This window comes from Nerophis ophidion, linkage group LG02, assembly GCF_033978795.1.
Source record: "Nerophis ophidion isolate RoL-2023_Sa linkage group LG02, RoL_Noph_v1.0, whole genome shotgun sequence".
Classification (NCBI taxonomy): Eukaryota; Metazoa; Chordata; class Actinopteri; order Syngnathiformes; family Syngnathidae; genus Nerophis; species Nerophis ophidion.
In genome coordinates, this window is record NC_084612.1 from 15,702,026 (window position 1) to 15,724,387 (window position 22,362).

General features: G+C 40.4%; 1 protein-coding gene across 1 annotated transcript in view; it reads left to right on the forward strand.

Annotated features, from left to right (window-relative positions):
- The window catches only part of igdcc4 (immunoglobulin superfamily, DCC subclass, member 4), a 232,452-nt gene that overhangs the window by 188,010 nt on the left and 22,080 nt on the right, over positions 1 to 22,362 (forward strand). The window contains exons 12-15 of the mRNA XM_061878024.1: positions 1,200 to 1,298; positions 1,365 to 1,551; positions 12,029 to 12,156; positions 22,170 to 22,340. Of these exons, the coding sequence (XP_061734008.1) occupies positions 1,200 to 1,298; positions 1,365 to 1,551; positions 12,029 to 12,156; positions 22,170 to 22,340 (585 nt within the window). The remainder of the gene's footprint in view (positions 1 to 1,199; positions 1,299 to 1,364; positions 1,552 to 12,028; positions 12,157 to 22,169; positions 22,341 to 22,362) is intronic.

The following is a 22,362-nucleotide window of genomic DNA, read 5'->3' on the forward strand; positions in this document are numbered from 1 at the left end:
GGACGCCCCTGCTTTTTTCAGCAAGACAATGCCAAGCCACATTCAGCACGTGTTACTACAGCATGGCTTTGTAAAAAAAGAGTGCGGGTATTTTCCTGGCCCGCCTGCAGTCCAGACCTGTCTCCCATCGAAAATGTGTGGCACATTAATGGAGCGTAAAATACGACAGCGGAGACCCCGGACTGTTGAACGACTGAAGCTCTACACAAAACAAGAATGGGAAAGAATTCTTCTTTCAAAGCTTCAACAATTAGTTCTCTCAGTTCCCATACGTTTATTGAGTGTTGTTAAAAGAAAAGGTGATGTAACACAGTGGTGTATAAAATAGTCAGGATGAGTCATGGATGCAAAGGATTCTGGATATTTGTTGTGTTGCGTTTATGTTGTGTTACTGTGAGGATGTTCTCCCAAAATGTGTTTGTCATTCTTGTTTGGTGTGGTTTCACAGCGTGGCACATATTACTAAAAGTGTTAAAATTGTTTATATCACAACCATTAGTGTATTCTGTGTCACCCAGTATGCCTTGCAGTCGTGTGCGTGTGTCTGACACACAACATGCTGCTGGACTGACAAGCAGATCGTACCTGCTGTAGAAAGCGATAAAGCCAATGGCATCATAGCACGTCCAAATAATTATAAACTGGGTGACTGCTGGCAGTCATTTTAGAGAATGTTTACGTCTCCTGTTGTCTTCTTCGCTTTGTGACACGGGTCCTAAATAGCTCTTTGAATGGTAAAGGATACCGATCCCTGAACCATGTATAATAAATCATTTCGAATGGTTCAACCGCCACCCGCCCGAATATAATTCAAATCTATTTTTTCGTCATGTCACCCACCCGACCCGCGGTTTATCCGCGGACTCCGCGGGTGAGACCGCAAACCGCGCATCTCTAATATATACACTACAACCACATATAGACCTGTATGATGCTTCAAAAAGTTGCTGGGGATCAATTTTGGTTCAGATCAGGTAGAGGTTGAGCCGAGCCGGGATTTTATGGCAGTTTTAAAATAAAACTTGATTAAAACATTCCGATGAGTGTGTAAGCACATTCAATAATAGCGTGATAATAATGATAACCGTGATATGGACTTTTCATTTCGTTGCATGCCTCCTTCCAACTAACATGCTATCCGCGTTTATGTTTATAATATTTACTTCAGCAAAGGTACATTTTTTAAATTTGTCTTCCAGTCCCTGACCAGCAGTATGAAGTGAGCGTTTGGGCATTCAACAAACAAACTGATGGATCAGCTGCGGTGTGGAAAGGAAGGACAGAAAAAGCTGATAAAGGTAAAAAATCCATCCACCACACAATGCATCCATACTTAAATGTTTAAATGCATGTTTGCTTTCTAGCAACGTCACTACCTATGCGGCCGCCGCCCTTACCCCCGAGCAGCATTCTGGCCACGGCTAACACGTCCACGTCCATCCGTATCCGTTGGGAGAAACCTCGCTTCAGCACTGTGCGCATCATTAACTACACGGTGCGCTGCAGTCCTGCCGGGACCACCAACGCCTCCCTGGTCACCTACCACACCAGGTCAGCCTCTCTTTGTGCACCAGGCCTATGACATATCTATTGTCTAATTGCATCGGGTCCAATGATTCATGGCAGCTGCTGCCACTCAGGGACAGGACAAGGTGCGCCATCATTTTTATGAAAGGATGAGATGATGGATGAGGCCGCAAGGTAAGAACCGTTTGGTTGGGAGGATGGATCAGATTGCTACAGTAAATAAAAACTGTCAGGGATTTGGAGTTGTCTGACTCAGGAAGAACATTCAACTAATGGGGAAACTACCATCATTTTATCAATTACCATAACATCCGGACTATGGCGCACACCTAAAAATAAGCTGCACCAATTTCATTTTAAAAAATTATTTTGACGCTTATGAAATTGTGTTCCGTGTGGCAGCTGTTTTCTTTTTCGATGGCGGGGTTGATAATTTTCGACTTTGGGGCTGCATCATGTGTATTTGTTGTGTCCTCGCTTTGACGAGGGTCAGTCCATAACACACAAAGGGCCTGATTTACTAAGATGCGAAACCATGCGCTAAACAGCATGTGCAACCTATAAAATTGCATGTACTTATTAGTGTGCTCTACTAAGACAGCGTGTACGATTCAAAACGCCTTATTTAAATGAGGGTTTAGTGCAGGGGTCACCAACGCGGTGCCCGCGGACACCAGGTAACCCGTAAGGACCAGATGAATAGCCCACTGGCCTGTTCTAAAAATAGCTCAAATAGCAGCACTTACCAGTGAGCTGCCTCTATTTTTTTAATTTTATTTATTTTCTAGCAAGCTGGTCTCGCTTTGCTCGACATTTTTAATTCTAAGAGAGACAAAACTCAAATAGAATTTGAAAATCCAAGAAAATATTTTAAAGACTTGGTCTTCACTTGTTTAAATAAATTCATTTATTTTTTTACTTTGCTGCTTATAACTTTCAGAAAGACAATTTTAGAGATAAAATACAACCTTAAAAATTATTTTTGGATTTTTTTAACATATATACCTTTTTACCTTTTGAATTCCTTCCTCTTCTTTCCTGAAAATTTAAAGCAATGTTCAAGTATTTTTTTTTTTAATTGTAAAGAATAATAAATACATTTTAGTATAATTATTAATTTTATCTTCTGTTTTTTCAACAAAGAATATTTGTGAAATATTTCTTAAACTTATTGTGATTAAAATTCATAAAAAATATTTTGGCAAATTTAGAAAATCTGTAGAATCAAATTTAAATCTTATTTCAAAGTCTTTTGAATTTCTTTTAAAAGTTTTGTTCTGGAAAATCTAGAAGAAATAATGATTTGTCTTTGTTAGAAAAATAGCTTGGTCCAATTTGTTATATATTCTAACTAAGTGCAGATTGGATTTTAACCTATTTAAAACACGTCATCAAAATTCAAAAATTAATCTTAATCAGGAAAAATTACTAATAATGTTCCATAAATTATTTTTTTTTTTTTTTCAAAAAGATTCGAATGAGCTAGTTTTTCCTCTGAATTTTGAATTTTAAAGAGTCGAAATTAAAGATAAACTATGTTTCGAAATTAAATTTTCTTTTTTTTCGTGTTTTCTCCTCTTTTAAACCGTTCAATTTATAGTTTTTTTCATCTTTTATTCTCTACAAAAAACCTTCCGTAAAAGGAAAAAAAATAATCGACGGAATGACAGACACAGATACCAATTTTTTTTATATATATACAGATTTATTTATTAAAGGTAACTAGAGCAAATTGGCTATTTCAGGCAATTTATCTAAGTGTGTATCAAACTGGTATCCCTTTGCATTAATCAGTACCCAAGAAGTAGCTCTTGGTTTCAAAAAGGTTGGTGACCCCTGGTTTAGTGTGTACTATACAAATGAGGAATCACAACTGAGACACTCGCTCATTACTGCACATTCATTTTATCATGTTTCTAACTGTGGCATTTTGCTATGTTTTCAAACACTTTTTATGGGAATTTTGGACACTTTCAAAAGTGCATCAACATTGACACCAAGGTGCGTCCATGGTAGAAGGGCACGCTGCATTTACTTTGCTCAAAATGCTATAAAATACATACAAGTTGTCATTCAATAGGAAATATGTTGATAATGTAGATGTAGAGGTTGCCCTACTGTGGATTCTTCTGACACAAAGATCCTTTTGTGAGCCCGGTAGTCTGAGGTAACAAGTATTGTATTTCCATAAAGCAGCGTGGTTTTGCTTTCCAGCAATTTGTCTCTCGCTCTCATGCCTCTGCTTACCTGCAACTCCAACCACGTGTTTCTGCCGACTGCTGCTAATAAGGGTGACAGGTGATTCGATAAAAATACCCAGCTGGGCAACCTACTCACCTGGCGGTGTCTCCGGGCTGGTCCTTACACACCCAGCTCTGCGGCAGGCCCGCAGACCACGCCCCCCTCCACAATATATATTTAAAAAAAATACGAATGTGATTAAACAAACTGTATGAAGTTAATAAGACCCTTAAGTTACTTAGTATGACGCTATAAAATTATAAAAGGATGTTGCTATTTACACAATATGTCTAATATATATAATTTCCGAAAGACCTTGCAAATACATCGTCACACACACATATTTATGACGGAGGATTTCTGTCAATTATCTGTCTTTGCAGCGCGAGCGCAGAGTTGGTCGGTTTGCACGTACGTGTTTTAGACGCATTGAATAAAACGCTGCATCATGCTCGCAAAATGGTGATGAGTGTCGATAAATCATATTGCGCATGGTGTATACTGTATTTGCATTTTCTCCTCCCGGTATTGTGGCCCTTTTGATGATGAGCATTAACATGCATTTTAATGACGACAGAGACGCAGGGTTCAAAGTGTTGGCCAAAAACATGTACAGTATAAGTTTTTTAGCTTACATGTATATTTAATTTATCATTCATGGGGTTGGACAATCTCTCCTTGAATGTTCTGAACTCCAGATGTCAAACTCAAGGTCCAGAGGCCGGATCTGGCTCGCTGCATAATTTTACGTGGTACTAGAAAGCTGAGAAATGAGTGTCAATAAAGTACTTCATCTTTATAACTGAAGGCTTAATAATCTAAGATGAAAATAGTATGCTCTAAGCAGCGTATGCAAACTAAATTTGTGTATACTGTGTCCAAAACCAGTGAAGAACAGAAAACAATGATTTTTAAATCTTTTCAACCTATATTCAATTGAATACTCTTCAAAGACACTATACTCAATGTTCGAACTGGTAAACGTTTGTTATTTTTTACAAATATTACCTAGTTTGGAATTTGATGCCTGCAAAATGTTTTTAAAAAAATGGAACTAATGGCAAAAAAGACTGAGAAAGTTGAGGAATGCTCATCAAACACTTATTTGGAACATCCCACAGGTGAACAGGCTAATTGGGAACAGGTGGGTGCCATGATTGGGTATAAAAGCAGCTTCCATGAAATGTCATTTACAAACAAGGATGGAGCGAGGGTCTCCACTTTGTGAAAAAATGCGTGAGCAAATTGTCCAACAGTTTAAGAGCAACATTTCTCAATGAGCTTTTGCAAGGAATTTAGGGATTTTACCATCTACTGTTCATAATATCATCAAAAGGTTAAGAGAATCTGTAGAAATAACTGCACGTAAGCGGTGATATTACGGACCTTTGATCCCTCAGGCGCTACTGCATCAAAAATGGACATCAGTCTGTAAAGGATATCACCAAATGGGCTCAGGAACACTTCAAAAAACCACTGTCAGTAACTACAGTTTGTCGGTACATCCTAAAGTACAAGTTAAAACTCTACTATACAAAGCGAAAGAGATTTATCAACAACACCCAGAAATGCCGTCAGCTAAGCTGGGCCCGAGCTCATTTAAGTTGGACTGATGCAAAGTGGAAAAGTGTTTTAACCTCATTTGGAATTGTTTTTGGAAACTGTGGACATAGAACTATCCGGAATGTTGTAAGCGCAAAGTTTAAAAGCCAGCATCTGTGATGGTATGGGGTTGTATTAGTGCCCAAATCATGGGTAATTTACACATCTTTGGAGGCACCATTAATGCTGAAAGGTCCATACAAGTTTTGGTGCGACATATGTCGCCATCCAAGCAACATGTTTTTCATGGATGCCCCTGCTTATTTCAGCAAGACACTGCCAAGCCAGATTCTGCACATGCGTGGCTTCGTAGTAAAAGAGTGCGGGCACTAGACTGGCCTGCCTGTAGTCCAGACCTGTCTCCCATTGAAAATGTGTGGCATATTGTGAAGCTTAAAATACGACAACGGAGACCCCGGATTATTGAACAACTTAATCAATCAAACAGTCAATCAATGTTGATTTATATAGCCCTAAATCACAAGTGTCTCAAAGGGCTGCACAAACCACAACGAAATCCTCCGAAGAGACCACATAAGGGCAAGGAAAAACTCACCCTAGTGGGACGTCGACAATGATGACTATGAGAAACCCACTGGGAAAACTTCAGAGCAAAATTTGAATATTTTGTACTTGCCACAGGATTACAAAACAAAGCAAAAGAGGTACAAGCAGCAACCTTTAGGAAGAATGATTGGCGTGGAATGTCGTCACATATACAAACACAGTTTGGGACTCACACCGGAGCAAGGAAAGGATCTGACAGTTATTCTAGATGCCTTGGAGGGATATTTCAAGCCAGTTAGAAATGTCATATTTGACAGATAAGTTTTTGGCATCTGCAAGCAAGATGAGGGAGAGCCCATGGATGCATTCGTAACAAAGTTGAGGGAGAAGGCTGCTTCCTGTGAGTATGGACCCCACAGAGAGGATCTGATAAGAGACAGACTGGTACTGGGTGTGAGTGATGAAAGATCGTGCCGTCGTCTCCTCAGACAGAAGGATCTCACACGAGCATCAGCCATAGAAATGTGCAGAGCTGCTGAGATGACAGACAAGAAGATAAAAATGATCACACAGGAAAGGGTTCTAGAGAGAGTGCATACAACGGATGGCCGGCGGCCGCGGGTCCCTCCCAGGCTGGAACGCTCGGACAAGTTAATGCATGGGTGTCAAACTCTGGCCCTTGAGGCAATATCAAATAAACATTAGAGCTGGCCCGCCGCTGTAACACCGCATTCACCACTAATACTCATACTCGTCAACACTCCCGATTTTCCCGGGAGACTCCCGAAGTACAGTGCCCTCCCGAATTTCTCCCGATTTCCACCCGGACAATAATATTGGGGGCGGGCCGTAAAAGCACTGCCTTTGGCGTTCTCTACATGTCGCCACGTCCGCTTTTCCTCCATACAAACAGTGTGCCAGCCCACTCACATAATATATGCGGCTCATACACACACACAAGTGTATGCAAGGCATACTTGGTCATCAGCCATACAGGTCACACTGATGGTGGCCGTATAAACAACTTTAACACTGTTACAAATATACGCCACACTGTGAACTCACAGCAAACAAGAATGACAAACACATTTCAGGAGAAGATCCGCACCGTAACATAACATAAACACAACAGAACAAATACCCAGAACCCCTTGCATCACTAACTCTTCCGGGACGCTACAATATACACCCCCGCTACCACCAAACCCCGCCCCAACTCAAACCCGCTGCCGAAAAGAGGCATTCAATTTGTATTTTTATTTTATTTGATATGTCATTGATATTTTTTAATTATTATAATTTAAAACTCGATTTTGCATGTCACTATAAAGTTATATAAGCCTTGCTTGGTCAATATTCAATGCAAAACTTGTTTGGGTCCCTATTAAAGGATTAATTTGTTCAACCTCGGCCCGCGGCTTCGTTCAGTTTTAAATTTTGGCCCACACTGTATTTGAGTTTGACACCCCTGGGTTGATGTTTCAGGTTCCAGTATCAGACTCCAGGCACGAGTGAAAACACCACGTGCAAATTCTGCGGGAACATGCACATGTCCTGCATTTGGAAAAAAAACTTTCACCACTGTGGAACGACGTGGTGTAGTTGGGAGAGTGGCCGTGCCAGCAATCTGAGGGTTCCTGGTTCAATCCCCAGCTTCTACCAACCTAGTCACGTCCGTTGTGTCTTTGAGCAAGACACTTCACCCTTGCTCCTGATGGGTCGTGGTTAGAGCCTTGCATGGAAACTCCTGCCATCAGTGTGTGAATGTGTGTCAATGGGTGAATGTGGAAATAGTGTCAAAACGCTTTGGGTACCCTGAAGTAGGGCTGGGCGATATTGCCTTTTTTTAATATAGCAATATTTTTAGGCCATATCGCGATATACGATATATATTACGATATTTTGCCTTGGTCTTGAATGAACACTTGATGCATATAATCACAGCACCGTGATGATTGTATGTGTCTACATTTAAACATTCTTCTTCATATCTCATTCATATATGCTACTTTTAAACTTTCATGCAGAGAGGGAAATCACAACTCAGTCAATTGACCAAAAGTGTATTTACTAAAAGTTATCAAGCAATGGCACAAACATTCAAGTCTTTTCCAAAACATAAATTGCAAGATTGTCACAGACATTTTAAGTGTCAAATAAAAATGAGCTGCAGAATAGGAAATCAAACAGTATTTGTCCTTCACTATGTGGTATGTTACTAAGATTATGAAATCCTTTTCATTCTCTAGCGAGTGACTTTACAAATGATGCTTCATAGTAGCAGTAATGCTACTTTTTATAGCAACGCTTCCCCACACTTGACAAATTACGGTTGTCTGTTTGACATATTCCCGCTTGAAGCCGAACCATTGCCAAATGGAAACCCTGCTGTTTTTATTGGGAATTAAGTCTTCCTTCATTTGTTACCAGATCCGCAGCAGCTTTCTCTCGTACGGTTACGTTAGCAGCTAACGTTAGCCACGCCGCTACTTCTCTGCTCTGCGAGGGCGTGTATGTGACGTATGACGTGACACTTTGTGACGTATGTAAGAATCTGAGCCTGCTTGTCTGTGAGGAGACACAGGAAAGAGCAAGGAGAGCCTGAAGTATACGCCCGCAGCTAAAAATCCTGCTATATCAATATATCGCCCAGCCCTACCTTGACGGTAGAAAAGTGCTACAAAGTATAGCCCATTTAACAGCAAATCATTTTGCCAAGGTGTGTATGAAGAGGGGCCAAGCTACACAACAGCTACATGCAGCTGACATGGAGGTACATGAGGACATGGACAGGTCTGACAGAGGCCCACATTGACACAGCAGAAAGCATAGGGGCAATTCAGGATCAGGGGACAAAATGGTTTGTCAACATGAAAATGAATGGAGGGTCTAAGAGGTGTCAGTTAGATTCAGCGGCAACTTGTGATGTTATGAGCATAAAAAACATGAGGAGACTTGCTCCAGACGCTAAATTACTACCAAGCCACACCAGATTAGTACTGTATTTGGGCCAATCAATGCACTCCATAGGCATATTCTGAACAGATATCTAGTGAGGGCAAAAGCACACATGCTACAATTTGAGATAGTAAGAAGCGGGCAGCGACTCCTGTTGTCAGGTGAAACAATTCAGCGTTTAGGTTTAATGCACTTCACCATTCCAGAAGAGCTGCTTATGGTAGGGCATAGTAGCTCATTGCCCCTAACCAGGCAGCACCTTGGGCTCAGCGGGCAATGAATACTCACATGAGCAGCAGCGGGAGACAATGATGTACCATGCACTTCCAACACGACCTTGGCAGATCCTCAGCATGGTTCTGTTCAAAGAAGCGGGCAAAGACTTTCTGATTATTTTTGAACATTATTCTGATTTCTGGAGAATAGAGCTGCTTCTAGATCTTTCAGCGGAGACCACAGTGCTGAGGTGCAAGGTCCAGTTTTCACGTCATGGACAACCGGATCACGTGATAACAGATTGTGGGTCTCAGTTTGACTCTGAAACCTTCAGGAGATTCGCGAAGGAACCAAAAGCTGCCAAAATCAAATGGGATACCCGAATCGGCAGTTAAGATAGTGAAGGCTCTGTGCAAGAAGGCAGCCAGCGTGGATAATGACACCTGGCAGGCCATTTTGCAGTGGAGAAAACAGGCCCACAGAGGGCATGCTCAGCAGCCCCGTACAGAGGCTGATGTCTCGTAGACTGAGGACTCCGCTCCCAGTCGGTGACACGCTTTTGGATTCGAGTGTGTTCACTGGGTTCCCAGACAAGCTGCGGATAAAACACCAGGCAGCCAAACTCTGGTACGACAGATCGGCCAGGGACCTGTTTGAGCTGTATTGGACAGGACATAAGGATGAAGCCCCTGCCTAGGGACAGAACGGACAGGTGGCGAATAGGAGTTTGTCTACAACAGGTGGGCCTCAGATCGTACCTAGTGGATGTTGAGGGGACATTCTATCGCCGTGAGTGGGTGGATTTGCAACCAGCGGAGAGGGACACCCTGAGCAAAAATGTGTATAGCACAGCGGTGTACAGCACAGCTGCCCACCTGATGGGCAACCCAGCGTTCCACCCAGCAAAGTTATGGACACCCACACAGGTGCCTTCAGGCCACTCAGGCAGAGTGACCAGCACCAGCCTATGGCTGGATCACCACCACCACCACTACTTGCGCCAGCCGGGAACAGGACGGCCAGTGGCAGCGTTGTGGAAGTGCCTGACAAACTTGATCTTTAGGCACGTCCGAACTCTTGAGTTGTGTTGGTTAAAGTATACCTGGGTCTGGTTTGTTAAGGTTGTTTGACACGCACACACACACACACACACACACACACACACACACAAAGATTGATGTAATGCTGGAATGACAGTGGTTTGCTTTAAAGGCCTACTGAAACCCACTACTACCGACCACGCAGTCTGATAGTTTGTATATCAATGATGAAATATTAACATTGCAACACATGCCAATACAGCCGATTTAGTTTACTAAATTACAATTTTAAATTCAACGCGGAGTTTCTTGTTGAAAACGTCGCGGAATGATGAAGCCCGCGCGTGACGTCACGGACTGTAAGGAATTATTAGCGCAGCACCATTTGCGGCTAAAAGCCATCTCTTTTCATCGCGCGATTAAACAGTATTCCGGACATCTGTGTTGTTGAATCTTTTGCAATTTGTTCAGTTAATAATGGAGAAGTCAAAGTAGAAAGATGTAGCTGGAAAGCTTTAGCCTTTGGCTACACAAACACACGGTGATTCCTTGGGTAAAATTCCCGGAGGTGAAGCTTTACTATGGATCAGAGCGGTCAAGCGAACATTGTTCCCGACCACTTGTCAACCGGCAGGTTTCGGTGAGAAAATTGTGTTAAAGTCGCCTCTTACCGGAGATCTGTGGAGTTTGCGACGCCCTTGTATCTGCCGTGACTTCCCTCAGACACTGGCCTCAAGACACCCGTGGACACACCCCTCTGACTATCAGGTTCTATTTAATCTCACTAAAACACTAGCAACACAATAAAAGGATACAGGATTTCCCAGAATTATCTTAGTAAATGTGTCTAAAAACATCTGAATCCGTCCCAATGCAATCACCTTTTTTTTTTTTTTACTTTATTTGTATTCTTTTTTTTTGTAGTCCTTCGCTATCAATATCATCATCCATGAATCTTTCATCCTCGCTCAAATTAATGGGGAAATGGTCATTTTCTCGGTCCGAATAGCTCTTGCTGCTGGAGGCTCCCATTATAAACAATGTGAGGACGTGAGGAGCCCTCACCCTTGTGACGTCATCGTCTGCGACTTCCGGTAAAGGCAAGGCTTTTTTATCAGCACCAAAAGTTGCAAACTTTATCGTGGATGTTCTCTACTAAATCCTTTCAGCAAAAATATGTCAATATCGCGAAATTATCAAGTATGACACATAGAATGGATCTGCTATCCCCGTTTAAATAAGAAAATCTCATTTCAGTAGGTCTTTAAGTGTTATTTGCACTAAAATATTGGTTCTCACTGTGCTTGCACTAAGGTTTTCAGCAATGTAAAAGTTGACGTCTATAAAAGGGGGAGATGTTATAGGGTTTGTGTTGTAACATCACCCCTCGTGGAATGGTATGCCCCAGCAGGATGGGGGAGGTGGGTGTGGGTGATGTCCTGGCGCCAATTGAATACAGTTGGACTAGAATATACACTCTTGTCTCGGGTCTCTCTATTCTTACACACAAACAACAACTCATCAGTAATTACTAAAACAAAGAGGAGTAGGATTAAATAGGATCTGCTTCTTCCTACTCCTTTTTAGGCATTTTGAATTGTACAAGTATGACTTACTTCACCATTTATTATTTATTTATTTCTTTTTATTGTGATCGCTTATGGAGTATACTGTGAAAAAATTGGAGTGAACAAAAGTTTTAGCAACTGTTATGTAAAAGAAAAGGGGTAGGATTAAATAAGCTCTGTTTCTTCCTACTCCTTTTCGAACATGTTGAAAAGAAAAACTGGAAATTGTGATGTATCATGTTGTATGCTTGCATTTTCGAAATAAACTCAAACTCAAGTGTAAAAATATGTAAATGTATGTAACTTGTTAAGGATATCCGAAAACCCAAAAAAAACATGACACTTATGTTTGATGTTTTTGTATTGCAGTGCCGCTCAGGAGATTCTGATTGGCGCCTTGAAACCCTTCACCCGCTACGAGCTGGCAGTGCAGTCTAATGGAGTGGATGGGTTGGGACCCTTCAGCAGCACAGTGGAAGAGTCCACCCTGCCTGACCGTAAGCTTTTTTTAGTTGGTTCACGTACTTTTAGTCAACATGTTGCATGTGATCTACTCAGACTGCGTGTACAATTGTTTAAAGGTGCAAATGTGGTGACGACCACCCTATTTAAATGAGGATTTTCCATGTACTACAAAGACTGTGCCCACAGGAGACACCAGTATTTACCTCCAGGTTCATGGTATCATATGCTCCAACAGTCCAACATGTATGTATGCAGTATGTTGCGCAATATGTAGCACACACCACCTTATGGTCTTTATAGCATCGGTCTAGACAACAGAACCTATTTTTAGCATGCTGAAGCGTAGGTGCGCTCTGGGAGGCAACGCTGTTGTAATGTTGCATCTGCAATTATCCAAAAATGCATGTACGAATGCGGCGGTATAACTCAGTTGGTAAAGCGGCCGTGCCAGCAACTTGAGGGTTCCAGGTTCGATCCCCGCTTCCGCCATCCCAGTCACTGCCGTTGTCTCCTTGGGCAAGACACTTTACCCACCTGCTCCCAGTGCCACCCACGCTGATTTAAATGTAACTTAGATTATTGGGTTCCTCTATGTAAAAGTGCTTTGAGTCACTAGAGAAAAGCGCTATATAAATATAATTCACTTCACTTCACATGTTTTATATCGGAGATATATATTATTAATATAGCTCTTATTTGGAGAAAAAAAAGCCGGAAGGCACCAAAACGGATCAGCTGAATTTTTTTTAATCAGCCCTTTAAAGGGAACTGCACTTGGAATTTTGCCTACCGTTCACAATCATTATCACATCAGTTTTTTGTTTTTTTTTTCCCTTCAAACATGTAAAAATTGGCTCGTTCTAGGTGGCTAACAATGCAGCTAATAGGAGCAATCAATTCTACCTCTAAATCAATTTAAAAATGCATTCTAAAACCGTCAACAATACTTCATTTGCGTTCCGTAACCCGTATAATAACCAAGCTGTAGTGACATTGTTTTTGTAAAAGCGAACACTGAGGAACTCTTTTTGTAGCGTAGTAACACATCGCCATGCTACGGTATTAGCCATAAAAGCTAACTACGGCAAGAGATAAGCAAGCTTCTACAACAACACAAAACACGTTTGAGTTTGTAATGCACAACACTGCGAAAGGACAATAACTGTACTGACTGAAAAAGTCAGTATCTATAAAGTTTTAACCAACATTTCATGCTTTGTTTGTACAAAGCTGAGCTAGCCAGAGAGCGTATGCAGTTTAGTTTTAATAATACGCATGCAGTGTATCATGGTCAATATTAAAGTGACGCAGTCAATGGATTGTTGTTTGTCTGATCCAGCAGGGGACGTTTCCTGTTGATTTTGGGCAAGCAATCCATTTATGTCAAAATAGCTTGTCTCCGAGTTCCATATTCATAGCGTTGTCGCTCTCACCTCACTCTCCCGGCTTCCGTCTGCTCCAACCTGTCACCCTTTTTTTGTGCTGGCTTCTATGAGTAGCAGTATATTCATATTTAAAAATAATAAGGTTGTGAATACTCATTTGTCATTCGTCTTCGTTGTCTGTTATCAAGTCTGCCATGATTAGAACACACACGCGTTTGATTCCGGAAGTAGGAAGTGGGATGTGCGCTACTATGGAAACATAAATCAGTGAGTGAAAGAAATCAGTCAAATGATTAAAATTATCAAAATACGCTAAATATTAAATATTGTTATGAACTTGTCTGTTACTACATTATATATATATATATACATATATATATACATATATATATATATATATATATATATATATATATATATATATATATATATATATATATATATATATATATATATACTTGTAGTGTGTATATAAAACGTTGCTGGAGGGTTTTGTAGTTGTTTTAGAGGGCTTTGAAGGCTACATTAGCCACATTTTCCAAGCGTTTATCATCTTTAAAATCCTAAAAAAAAAATATATGTGTGTTGTTGTCTCTTATAATGATTGTGAACAATTGGCAATATTCCCCATCAAGTGCAGTTCGGCTTTAAGTCATCTAGCAGCTAAAAATCTATAAAATTATATTTTGTTAATTATCGGTTTAAATCTTTTTAAGTTTTATTTCTGACAGTCCAAAAATGTCGACATGTACACGTAGGATGGAGGATTCTCTGTCCATCATCTGTATTTGCAGCGCAATATTCTTTCTCTCAGCCAGTTTTGTGTAACTGTTTCATTTCAACTGCGCTAAATAGCACATGTATGGATAGATGGATGAATAAAAACACAAAACAGCAACTGCAGAACAGTTTCAGTCTTGCTTAATCCCATCACATGAGCTAAATGATTATATTTGGATTTATTTTTCCCAGTATTGTGGGCATTCTGATAATCAGTGTATATTCTGTATATACATGGAGACAGACATGCTAAATAGACTGCACTCTTTATTTTGCTCACACTTGTGCATCCATAGGCCCTAAAATGAGCATTACACGTGTTACTAATGTGATATGATTGTTCAATTTAAAGGTTAGTGGTCTGAAATTTTGCCGGGGATTTTTTTTTTTTAAACAACATTGCATTGTGTTTTTGATTGCAACATTGTTAGAATAGGACATAAACAAAATGTATGCACTTTGTCTTTTAAGAACTATTTTGGCCCTATTGACTCCTATTATAACTGTTATTTCTTACATATGTACCAATCCTGGTATATTTCTAAGCTTTTTCACGAAAACCAAACAAATGTCATTCTTGCCTGATTGAAAGACAAGAAGATATTGTTTTGGTGCAATTGTGCCCCTAAACCACCAAATGGTGCCAAAAAAACATCAGTATAATTATCAGAGCTTTGATGAGCGTAAATGAGTGAAACTGCCATTATACCACTGAATTGCAATGAATATTATCTTGGGCAGTTATAAATAACATGGCAGATATACCGAATTTAAGCCGCACCCACCAACTTTTAGGAGAAAAAACTTTTTTACATGTACTAGCCGTGCTGGTCTGTAAGCCGCATATATGTACTGGTACAAAATGTTTTGTAAATTTCTATTTACATACCTTCTTGTTTCCAAACGGTGCCTGTCAAACGGTAGTAAAACAGCTGATCAAAAAAACAGGATATTAATTGTGACGGACTTCCTGCCGTCACCGTGTGGGTTGCTGCGACACCCGATACATGACGCATCGTAGCATGTTTGACTCTGATTTATTATTTCAATAAACCTTTCTTCTGGCCAGTCGGGCGCGCCCATTTCTAGTGCGCCGGCTCATCCTGCTGGTCGCGGTACACCTTTCGGTGTTCGCTGGCTGCGTCTGTTGCGGGGACTCATCGTGATCTGGGTCTTCCTCGTCGTGCTCGTGGTCGTTTGTTGCCGTGAATTCCTCGCCTACTTCTGCCTCAATCGTTCCTCCTTCGCCTCTTTTGTACTGCAGCGGAAGATGAGCAGATTGAGCGCAGGTGTGTGGTGTACGCACCTGACTTGGCTGGTTGCAGCGGCGCTCGGAGTGCGTCCCGTCTCTTCTCTCCGCCGCATGCCCCGCCTCCTGGCCGCCATCTCGGGTAGGACCGGCATTTGTCCTATCCCGCTGTCGGCTCAGTCTCTCCACAATAATATATAATATTAATACATAAAATGTATCCAACGCTTTTCTAAGTACTCAAACATGCTTTACATGAACTAAACAGAAGAAATAAACAACAGGAGACTTTAATAAAAATATGGAAAAAATATAGCTAAAAATTAAACAACGTGCATATTTGTAAAAAACAGTTCAAGAAAGAGTAAAAACAGTGAAAAACGCAGGGGGGGGATTTAGCTGGGGAAGGCAATTGTAGGGAAAAAAAATGTTGTGGGTAATTTTAAAGGAGAGAGAGTGGGCGCGGCTTTGATGTGAGGAGGAAGTCTCTTCCACAAGGAGGTGGAAGCCACCGAAAAAGCCGTATCGCCCCAGTTGTCATCGTCATGGACCTACTAGCTGCGGAATCTATCTTTCCAATCAGCTAAACAGACTCAATAACTCCACAGTGACGTTTTGATGAATTTACGAAAAACTGAAACAATACAAAAAGAATGCCATTGTAAGACACTCGTAAATGTGTTAGCATATTCACTATTGCGAACAACGCTAGCTTGATTACATTACGATAACACGTACACATATGCATGGACACACACTTACAGACGTCACACATGGGATGGTTTAGTAAGTATGAATCGTTTTAGTTATTTTGTAAAACTTACAAACATTGCTTGGATTGATGAATGAAGCAGAAATGCTTTGGACAGTTTAACTTCCAGTTCAAGGCATGAAACAAGAAGTTCATTTTAAACCTGCACCACCTGCAGTGAGTGAAGTTGTTCAATAAACGCGCCACTGCACAAACATTAACACACCTATTCAGTGCTGTGTCTTAGACCTAGACTTCCTTTTATTGTCAATTAAATTTGAACTTTACAATACAGATAAGAATGAAATGTTGTTGCAGTAGCTTGTTGTAGTGCAGGATAAAAGAGCAATAATGTGAAGAGTGTTTACATTTACAAAATAAGGTGCAGAGATAAATATATTTACTGTACAGAAAAATATATTGCACTTTTGTATTTGCGTCCACTTTTACGGATGTATGTTATATTGTCTTTATAGTCCTGCGAGTTTATCCGTTTTGGGGGTGAAGTGAGGGGATTATTTTGTTGTGATCAAGAGTCTTATGGCCTGAGGAAAGAAGCTGTTACAGAACCTATGGAGGCTACGAAACTTCTTTCCAGAGTCCAGTGTAACCTATACGTACTACAAATCAATGTAAAGTACATGGGGTGTTATGGGCTAGGAGCAGAAGACTAAAGTTTTGACTCGGAGAGAGAAGGCAGAGCTTGAATTGCAGTTTGGTTAGCACCGTGTATTAAAGAATTAGTGATGGACAGCAGTAGGGGTGTGGGAAAAAATCAGTTCGAATTTGAATCGTGATTTTCACGTTGTGCGATTCAGAATCGATTCTCATTTTTTTTTGAATCGTTGTTTTTTTTTAAATCAAAATGTTTTATTTTTTTATGTATTTTTTTTTTTTTATCAATCCAACAAAACAATATACAGCAATACCATAACAATACAGTCCAATTCCAAAAGCAAACCTGACCCTGCAACACTCAGAACTGCAATAAACAGAGCGAGAGAGAGTGAGAGAAGACACAAACAAGACACAGAACAAACCAAAAGTAGTGAAACAAAAATTAATATTATCAACAACAGTATCAATATTAGTTATAATTTCAGCATAGCAGTGATTAAAAATCCCTCATTGACATTATCATTAGACATTTGTAAAAAATAAAAAAAAGAACAATAGTGTCACAGTGGCTTAAACTTACATCGCATCTCATAAGCTTGACAACACACTGTGTCCGATGTTTTCACAAAGATAAAATAAGTCATATTTTTGGTTAGGTTTAAAGTTAAAACAAATTAACTTTATTGCAATCAGTTGATAAAACAGTGTCCCTTACAATTATTAAAGCTTTTTAAAAAAAAACTACTACTCTGCTAGCATGTCAGCAGACTGGGGTAGATCCTGCTGAAATCCTATGTATTGAATGAATACAGAATCGTTTTGAACCGGAAAAATATTGTTTTTGAATTGAGAATCGCGTTGAATGGAAAAAATCTATTTATAATCGAATCGCGACCCCAAGAATTTATATTGAATCGAATCGTGGGACACCCAAAGATTCGCAGCCCTAGACAGCAGATATGTACACAGCAATGAATGGCCATTGAACGTGAGAGCAATTTGAAGAAAAACAGTTACTATTTACATATATAAAATTTCAATTCAAGTATTCAGTGTCTCTGGATCTTGTTTTTGAACCTCAGCTCGGATAATAAAGTTCTTGGAAAAAAGTTTTGGAGAACGTAAAGCAGTATAGTCGATGTGCTGCGGTTAAGGGTGAACATGTGTAGAGGGTTGGCTCGAGAGCCTCCTACCAGCCCAAACAGAACAGGTGGTGTGGTTCCTGGCTGGAATCTCCCAAGGACGATCCTTGGACAAGATGCTTTTTTTCCTTAGCTCGCCATCATAAAGAGAAGCCTGGCCTGTGTAAGAACCAGGACCATCCTTATAAATCAATGTGTCCACAAATCAAATAAAATCATTAAATAACACTAATTGCATTATAAAGTCTTCAGAACAGGTTCTAGTTTTTTTCCTCAATATTGTACAATATGCAATAAAATGCTAAAATAACCATTTGCAGCATAAATATGACCTATACAATTTGGTCAGTGCACTAGATTTGCTTATTATTACATTCAATACACAATAGTTATCATTGGTTCAAGTCATAAACCTTGTATATGGACAACTGAGAAATATGCCACAAAGACCGTTGCAATGAAACAATCGAAGAAAGACTAATGCTAGAGGTGCTATTTTCATAAACATGGACTCACCAACTCCGCTTCTACAGTCACACACAGCTCAATGACAAAAAATCCGACACTGATAGTCGGCTCTATAAAGTTAACAAATAGGCATTTAGTCTAGAATCCCGTCAGCACAAGATTTCAGGCTAAAACGAGAATAAAAACCTACCTCGAGCAGAAATGCAATCCGTCTACCCTAACGTCCTGTTTACTGGCCACTTCCTGTTACCGGCTTATAAACACAGCCAATTGGACCGCGGCGGTCATGTGACTAGGGAGAATGCGCCAAGCTCAAAGAGCAATAGAGACCAAGAGCATACCAGTCGATTCCTGCTACCGGCATATAACCAAACCTGATTAGACTGTGGACGTCACATGACGAGAGAGAGCGCAAAGGGTAATAGAGAGCAAGTGCCTAATAGTCTCCGCAAAGGTATGGATTTGACACCTGCGTTACACTGTTGGTGTTATATGAACACTTTTTGTTAAATACATAACATTATGATTGTTAGCGAAGAAAAATCCATAAATTAGTCACATTTTTTTATAAACCGCAGCAGTCAAAGCGTTGGGAAAAATCAGTAGCAGCTTATATCGTATTTTTCGGAGTATAAGTCGCTCCTGGGTATAAGTCGCACCTGCCGAAAATGCATAATAAAGAAGGAAAAAAAACATACAAGTCGCACTGGAGTAGTCGCATTTTTGGGGGAAATGTATTTGATAAAACCCAACACCAAGAATAGACATTTGAAATGCAATTTTAAAATAAATAAAGAATAGTGAAAAACAGGCTGAATAAGTGTACGTTATGTGACGCAAAAATAACCAACTGAGAAGGTGCCTGGTACAGTGGGGCAAAAAAGTATTTAGTCAGCCACCGATTGTGCAAGTTAATTTACAAATAAATTCTTTAAATTCCTACAATGTGAATTCCTGGATTTTTTTTCACATTCTGTCTGTCACAGTTGAAGTGTACCTATGATGAAAATTACAGACCTCTGTCATAATTTTAAGTGGGAGAACTTGCACAATCGGTGGCTGACTAAATACTTTTTGCCCCTCTGTATGTTAACATAACATATTATGGTAAGAGTCATTCAAATAACTATAACATATAGAACATGCTATACGTTTAACAAACAATCTGTCACTCCTAATCGCTAAATCCGATGAAATCTTATACATCTAGTCTCTTACGTGAATGAGCTAAATAATATTATTTGAAATATTACGGTAATGTGTTTATAATTTCACACATAAGTCGCTTCTGAGGATAAGTTGCACCCCCGGCCAAACTATTAAAAAAACTGCGACTTACAGTCCGAAAAATACGGTAGTTGGGAAAATAGGGTATATTACAGGTTGTGAATTTATTAAACTCAACTAAGTCCTGCCTGCATTCTCTCTAATTCTAGCTCAGTAAGAACTGTAAAAAATTGAATTTTGTCAACTACTGTATCAAAATCAATGTTCTTATAAACTATTGACCTTTTTTAGGCTGTAATTACCCAACCTCAAATACTCCAAAGACATGCACCTGGGGATAAGTTGATTGGCAACACTAAATTGGCCCTAGTGTGTGAATGTTGTCTGTCTATCTGTGTTGGCCCTGTGATGAGGTGGCGACTTGTCCAGGGTGTAAACGGCCTTCCGCCCGAATGCAGCTGACAATCAATCCAGCACCTCCCCGCGACCCCAAAACGGACAAGCGGTAGAAAATGGATGGATGGAAATATTCCACTCTGCAACTTATTTTTTAGAAATACCGCATATTTTTCATTTTTCAACCATAAAAATAATTTGTTTTTGAAAAAATGTCCCCAAAAAAAAATCCATCCATCCATCCATTTTCTACCGCTTATTCCCTTTTGGGGTCGCGGGGGGCGCTGGCGCCTATCTCAGCTACAATCGGGCATAAAAATAATTTTAAAAAGTTACGTCTGAAGATTTAAAGCATTAGCTAATTGTTTGCTAACTATTGTCACTTTAAATAAGCAGGTCCTCAAAGGCCTACTGAAACCCACTACTACCGACCACACAGTCTGATAGTTTATATATCATTGATGAAATATTAACATTGCAACACAGGCCAATACGGCCGGTTTAGTTTACTAAATTACAATTTTAAATTTCCCGCGGAATTTCCTGTTGAAAGCGTCGTGGAATGATGAGGCGATGATGACGCCTGTTTGTGACGTTATTGGTTGGAGAGGACATAATAGCCCAGCACCACTTGCGGCTAAAAGTCGTCTCTTTTCATCGCGCAATTACACAGTATTTTGGACATCTGTGTTGCTGAATCTTTTGCAATTTGTTCAATTAATAATGGAGAAGTCAAAGTAGAAAGATGGAGGTGGGAAGCTTTAGTTTTTAGCCACAGAAACACACGGTGATTCCTTGTTTAAAATTCCCTGCGGTGAAGCTTTACTATGGATCAGAGCGGTCAAGCGAACATGCATCCCGACCACTTGTCAACCGGCAGGTTTCGGTGAGAAAATTGTGGTAAAAAGTCGCCTCTTAACGGAGATTAGCGGAGCTTCTGTCCTGCTGCAGCTTCGTGACTTCTCTGAGACTGGCGTCAACACACCCGTGGACACACCCCTCCGACTATCAGGTTCTAATTAACTCACTAAAATACTAGCAACAGAATAGAAAGATAAGGGATTTCCCAGAATGATCCTAGTAAATGTGTCTAAAAACAGCTGAATCGCTCCCAATGCAATCGCCTTTTTTTTTTACTTTATTTTATTTATTTTTTTCTAGTCCTTCACTCTAAATTTCCTCATCCACAAATTTTTCATCCTCGCTCAAATTAATGGGGAAATTGTCGCTTTCTCGGTCTGAATAGCTTTTGCTGCTGGAGGCTGACATTATAAACAATGTGAGGATGTGAGGAGCCCTCACACTGTAACGTCATCGTCTGCTACTTCTGGGAAAGGCAAGGCTTTTTTATTAGCGACCAAAAATTGTGAACTTTATCGTGGATGTTCTCTACTAAATCCTTTCAGCAAAAATATGGTAATATCCCGAAATGATCAAGTATGACACATGGAATGGACCTGCTATCCCCGTTTAAATAGGAAAATCTCATTTCAGTAGGCCTTTAATGGATCCAAAGAGTAAGTTTGTATAGTCAATCTTAAGGGTGCTCAAGGGTTAGACGCAATCCTCTGGGCACAGGCTTAATAGATCAGTTTTCTGTGCGCTTGTTTTAGTACACGCAAACCTTTAGAACAGGCCTCTATTGTTTATATAATATGAGTGTCAGAGCAAACAGACATTGTCATCTTTCTAAAAGCATTCATTTGTATTAGACTTTGCAGGTGAAGCAAACTAATCTAAGCATCAGCCTGTCAGTCAAGTGTCGGCAGGTGAAAGAGTGTGTGTAGCTTGTAATCCTAACATGACATGACCATCACCAGTCACCCTCTCCTCTCTTGTATGTTCACCTGAGCCTCACTACCTCCATTGCCTTGTCTTCTCTCAGCTGTACCCAGGTGGCCGGGGCATGGGGACGCAGATGGTTGTCACACAACAGACCAAATATACCCTCCAGCTGTGTGGCCTTATTTGTAGCTTTTAATTACAGACTGCCATACCTCCTGCTCTTTCCCTCTCCATTATCCTTCAGGGCCGTCCTCGCCTCCAGATGAGCTGCAGTTGAGCGTGTTCGACTCATCCTCAGTGCTGGTGAGCTGGCGCCCTCCACTGGAGCCGAACGGTGTCATCGCCAGCTACAGGATTTTGTACAGCGGCAATCTCAGCCAACCTGAGGATATGTGGAAAAACCTCTCACAGTACGGTGAGTCGACTGCCGGTCGAGC